The sequence below is a fragment of the Augochlora pura genome, chromosome 5 (assembly GCF_028453695.1).
Source record: "Augochlora pura isolate Apur16 chromosome 5, APUR_v2.2.1, whole genome shotgun sequence".
Taxonomy (NCBI): Eukaryota; Metazoa; Arthropoda; class Insecta; order Hymenoptera; family Halictidae; genus Augochlora; species Augochlora pura.
Window position 1 is genome coordinate 6,975,028 of NC_135776.1, and position 6,376 is coordinate 6,981,403.

At 35.8% G+C, this 6,376-nt stretch overlaps 1 protein-coding gene across 1 annotated transcript in view; it reads left to right on the forward strand.

Annotated features, from left to right (window-relative positions):
* Positions 1-1,061: 1,061 nt before the first annotated feature.
* LOC144470262 (1-phosphatidylinositol 4,5-bisphosphate phosphodiesterase epsilon-1) overlaps positions 1,062-6,376 on the forward strand; it is a 63,791-nt gene continuing 58,476 nt past the window's right edge. Inside the window, exons 1-2 of the mRNA XM_078181210.1 lie at positions 1,062-1,110; positions 1,800-1,945. Of these exons, the coding sequence (XP_078037336.1) occupies positions 1,821-1,945 (125 nt within the window). The 5' untranslated portion in view covers positions 1,062-1,110; positions 1,800-1,820. The remainder of the gene's footprint in view (positions 1,111-1,799; positions 1,946-6,376) is intronic.

Here is a 6,376-nt window from a genome sequence, read left to right on the forward strand (position 1 = left end):
TAACAAAATAAATATATATAATAAAAGTTACAACTACAATTGCACTATGAAATTTCAATTCTGAAACTTGATATATTGATATGGGATCCCAGTAACACAGAGTATTTTTCGTTGATATTAAATTCCACTTTCAGGGGGTGAAACCAACCCCCAATGATTCTGCACTTCATAGACTTCGCTGCCTAACTTCGTCATGCTAAAAAATGAAACTAAAAATCTCTTCTGTCATACAATTTTCTGCAAATATAAATACCATTGATTTGAAATAAAAATTTAAATTATATATATAATATTTATCCTAAATATAAATGGTACAATTTATCCTTGAAAAGGTTTACATTATCTCTCAGCATTGCAAAGCTATTTAAATATTGCAAAATATGTAAGGGTCGATTTCACCCTTTTAAACTAGAATTTATCACCAACGAAAAGTACTATTTTGTCACTGAAGCCTCAAATTATTTATTTACCAATTATCCGAATTCGTAGAATTCTCAACTTCGTATGTATAAACAAACGCAACACGAAAAAGAGTACAAATGCATTTCGGTGCTCAACGAAGATAAATCGCGAGGAAAACGAACTAAAACGCAAACAATTCCCGTTTACCTGTGAAACAATAAAGTGACCGGTCCCAGAGGAGGGGTTGGAAGCGGAACGATTCGAGGAGCCGTGACAATAATGTCCTTCGCCTCGTCGCTCGCGGTTCCTTTTTTCTGGGTAACGGGGGGACAGGATGTTGACGCACAGAAATGAATTTTGCCGGATCGCAGAAGCTCGCCGGGTGGCCCGTAGTTGGTTAGTTGTTGTTTTTTTTGTTTCTCTCACGGTGCTGTTTAATTAGAGCTGGAGAAGCGGCCGCAGCCGCAGCCGCCTCGGAGCTCTGAGGAGCTGGAGGATCTGCACAAGCTGCTGAGCTTCCCCGAGGAGGTGGCGCTCAGGTTGACGGAGACCGAGTACCAGCTGTTCTACCAGGTACCGCCGCAAGAATACCTACGGCACGTGGTGCAGGAGCTGAAATCGCAGAGCTACAACGCGCCAAGCACCACCAACAACTCGACCCAGACCGAGAACGAGTCCGTTCAATCGCTCATCGATCGTTTTAATGAGGTACGCTATTTTATTGTTCTTCGCTGTCTTATTATTTCTGGATAATTATCTGTTAAAGCTCACAGTAAGATGCTTATCAATTATACTTGATGAAAATATTTTTGCAAGATTTCTATCGAATCACAATCCAAAATTATATAATTATATAAAAAGGATAATCTGTGGAAAATTTAAAATTGAAATTTAATGTGTAAAGAAGACGTGTTGCGTCGAATTTGAATTTCTTTTAATTTTTGTAATTAATTTTTAATCGATATAAAATCTATCGTCGTGATAAATTTGAAGGTTTGGTATACTACTTCAATTTTTAAGAAAAGATCCTGACACGTGGAAAGACGATAAGAAAGATAAATATGGGTTAAACATCGTTCAATAATTAAAAGTTGTCAATAATTCTGCTGAACGTGGGTTTAAGCCTTTGATATAATGTAATAAAATATTATGAAAGAATGAGGAGGAAAAATAACATATATTGCAAAGATTTAAAGAGATCCTTAATAAATAAACAATTATAAATTGTTTGTTAACTCAGCGGTACACTTAATTAAACTTTATCATAGAAGCGCAAATATTCTCGAATTATTTGAGAAATTTTGCTTTTTTTTTTCGTTTTCTATACTGCTATTTTCTCACTTTCGTTGTTGTTATTATATTATAGTATTGTAATAGTATCGTGCGTTGTGTTTTAGGTAAGCTCATGGGCCTCGCAAATGATACTAAACAGCACAACGTTAGACGAGAAGCAGGCGGTGCTATCCTGTTTGGTTCGGGTAGCACAAACCTGTTGGAACATTGGCAACTTTAACTCAGCCATGGAAATTATCGGTGCCCTCAAGTGAGTATCACCTTCACTATACTAATGTTACATAATTGTTTTCACCATTGGCGCATCGTAAATGATTATAAAATATCAGACAAGTAACAATGGACCACTCATTGATGTCTCTCAATTTTCGAAAATAAAACTCGTCCACAAATGGCATATTTCTAATTCTATAATGACAAGAACTCGACGAATTTATTTATAACAATTATTTCCACTAACCTGTACGAACTAATTTATAAAAAATTATTTCCACTGATTTGTGCAAAGTAGTTATATTCGACAATTATTTCCACTAACAGATTCAATTCGACGAATTTTATATAAACATGATTATTATATTGTTAATTTACATATTTTGGAACAGTCAGTTTCTACTTCTATTTGAATCGTTTAAGTCGGTTGATAGCCAGCGTGCGACAACAACGCCATTCGGATATAATTAATAGAACAATCTTAACGCAATTCGTAAAGCTACTATAAGCTCCTTAATTAATTGCGGGGGTAAATAATTAAGCCACGTTCCCCCCGTCAACGAGGGCTATTAATCTTCTCGCTCAGAAACTGTTTCCGCACTCTCGCGTACATATGTTCGCGTGCGAAGAAACTCATAATTTAAGCTGTCCGAAGTAAAAACCGTGTTGGGCCGTGGCAGCGTTTAAAGGGGAAAGCGTTTTTGGCTGACTTTGAGCGCGCGAGAAAATTAATTGGAACCGGGTCCGGCCAATCTAACCTCCGAATTCAAGCAACTCATCGCGCCATTTAATTATTTAACTGCCCGTACTCTTTCCGTGAAATATTGTTTTCATTCAATTAATCGCTCTGCTGTCGTTTACATATTTCGTTGTGCAATTGCAAACGAAATTATTGTTAAATTATTATAAAGAAAATAATAAGATCGCAGATTTTATTTGTTTATTGGAAAATTGAGCAGTTGAAATTTGATATAATAAAGGTATTAAAGAAATTTTTAGGTGTCAGGAAATGATTGTTAATTTATTAGTTTTTATTTAACTTCTAACGTTTTGTAAATCTTGGCTATATATTAAATAATAATTTGTTTGAAATGTCGATGGCATCAAACAGATATAACTAATGTCTATTTAATGTCACTGATTTTAATATAATAATATAATTTAATAAACTAATAGTATAAACGCAGTCTGAACAATTGCATTACAATTGTAACAAATTAAGAAGCAAAAATGTATTAGAAAAATGCACTTTAGATCTAGCAAAATGAAATGAATCGACGTAATAATATTTCGAGTTAATAATTGTTCGTTAAATCGTTTGAAAATGTTCTCCCACTAATTGAAGTGCGCGTCGATCGTGAAAGCTCGCTTTCAAATGATCGTTTACTTAATCATGGGAACATTTGCCCGATATCTAATATTTACAAGCTGTTCACGCAAACACAAGGCAATTCAGCTCCGGTCACCCCATTGGCGTTACAATGTTATGTGTACAACGAACCCACGTGTTTGCGTAGTGGAAACATAATACTTGAAGACCGCGAACACCAATATACGTATATATTCGCCTATCGGAAAAATGGTATCGTCGCCTTCATTTGTTTTATGACTACTATACGGTATAATCATAAAACGCATATTTGTCCTACCGACATTTCCACCAGCTGTATTATCTGCTTTCACCGCGTCGCGTTTCTTTATCGACAGCATCGCGCGACAATATTTTATCAATTTGTTAAATATAACATCGAAATATCGACGAAGGTCTCTGCGCTAATTTCACGCGCGCAATTTGTTTAAAAGCGACCACTTCAATCACTTGTCATATCTCGTTCGTCATTGTTTTATTTAATTGACAGCAACTTTACTGTCGCTATGAGATAAAATTTTATAAAACAAGAATTAAAAGTGTATTCGCTTCTTCGATGATTCGGCAAAAATTAAAAATAATCATAATCATAATCAAAATTTTAAAAAATTAAAAATAATGCGTAAGGATACGAAGTAAAAATAAAATCTTCAATAATTCGGCAATATTAAAATTAAAATTAAAAATATTGTATCATAATCAAAATTTAACAAATTTAAAAATTAAAAATGTAAGGATACGAAGTAAAAATAAAATATATGTAAAATAAGATTGCATAAAAGAAGAATTGAATTAATAAACGCGAAGTAAAATTGTATAAAATAAGAAAATAGAAATGCATTCCTTTCTTGAATACTGTAAATAAATTAAAAACGATGTAGCAGTGTTCTTAAATTCTCGTCTTGTCTTTTCAATAATTAATGTCCTATCTACAAGATGAGAATAAAATAAACACGAAATAAAATTCTGTAAAGCAAGAATGAGATAAAAATGTATTCCTTCGATGTCGCATAAATAAAAAATAATTCGATATTTTACCACAAGCACACGAGTCTACCGACATCGAAGAACCTCGGTTCTAATTCCACCGTATGCACCATCTTTTGTCCCAGCCGCCGCGAACAATGTATTTGTCATCCGCATTTTCGAGCGGCGATAGCGGGGCACGCTGAATATTTCAATTCTCGTAGCAGCAAACAAATCGTTCGGAAATTGCGGAATTATTATTGTTATCGTTTCGACAGTCGACTCGAGCGGGGGCTGATCCTCGGAACGACACTCGAGATGGTAATGCTCGAAATAATGGTGCTCGAAATAATGGAAACGTTCGCGACGTTTTGCGAGAGCGCGCGACAGAGGGTGGAGGGGAATCGTTATACGTTACCGGCTCGTCCCGCGAAAAACAAATAAGTGTACATAACATCGTTGGTCCGCCGTTAAAATCGTATTTTTGAGGTCGCATGCATTATAGCGGCGTGCACCCCGGGAACCCCGTTGCTTTTCTTATTTCGGTGTACATGCATTATTTCCCGGTGCTCCGAAAAGAAATTTCTCCACCTGTCGCGGCGGCACGCGGTTCTTCCTTAAAACGTGTTTTCCGCCGCGAACACAGTTTCTAAAATCATTTCGCCCTCGAACCGCGTTTCCCGCCGCCGCGAGAACTGTTTCTTACTTTTACTTAGCCGGGGCTGAACTCCGCGGGGAAAAATAATCCGCGTGCCGGCGGTTCCCTAGAACCTGGACTTTTTCACGGACTCTTTGCCAGCCAATGGATCATTCGCCGGCGAGAAATTTACGGCATTCAGCCGGCGAGTTCTTTCAATCCCATGAAATACACCGACGCATTATTTATAACGCGTTCCACCGACCTCGTTTAGGGTTGCTTCGTTTACTCTCGTCCCGGACTTTTTCAAATAAAATTCGTTCGCTGATGCTAAACTATTTTTGATAGTCTTGCACGTCTTTACATGGTATATTATATGTATTATATATAGGATTTCTTTGACGCGATTTTATTAGATAGAAGGGAAAGTTCTATCGTTTTTGAACACGTGCACTTTTACGCGTTTTAAGCAGACTATAAAAAGGCTTAGTTTCTTGTCTAAAAGATAGAACTCTTCTTAAATACCTAACAATTATCCTAGTTGAAAGTACCGTTTTATATCCGAGTGGTTTATTAAAGAAATTGCATCATTGTATTTTCTAAATATAATTAATTGAGGTATTATACTTGTTGTGCGATTTTTCAAGAATATACAACACATCTTTCAATGCAAAAATAATTATTCTTGTCCAAGTTATAGCAATTCTACTAGTATAATTTGTGAAAGATAAATTATGAGAATCGTTCCTTTGAACTATCTTTTATTTTTTTACATAATTTTCTTAACCTTCTTTGGCCTCAACAATATATAAAATTATTTACATACAGAAATAATTTGTACAAGAATTATTGAACGTAATCACCTCCAATTAACGTAATTGCAATCCTCAAACGCAACTCGTAGCATCACAACGTTTCTAACAATATTCCGTTAGCAACATAAAATGTTACTAAGCATAAGATAATATTTCCTTTCAATTAACGCGCGTCTCGTAATTATCAGACGTATTAAATACAACTTTCCCCGCGAGGTTAATTTGATAATACAAGGCGAGGGATTAATTGCAGGGCATCTCCTGCAACGAGGTGCTTAAAGGTGAAAGAGGTAATAGAGGATGTAACAGGTGCAATTACAGTGAATGGAATAACTCAGCGAGACATAATGATGCATCAAATTCCGCCTAATTTAATTTGTCTCGTTAATCGAGTCGTTCGCGAAAATCGTAATTTAAGGAATCATTGTTTCTACGATTAATCGACGAGTTAAAATTCCGCGTACGAAGCGAAGATAACGAAGCTGGATAGCACACTGTTTGCTATTTCATTTATTTAAATATAACGGCAATGATGAATGAAGCCAACAAAGACGATCCTTGATAATCTTCGCATGGAACTATCCCCGTACGGTACTTCACAGACCAAGAGAATTATTGAGCAAACATAAATACGAAAATTGGTGCGGGTACACGTTGCTAATGGTTAAACCCTTTACGGAG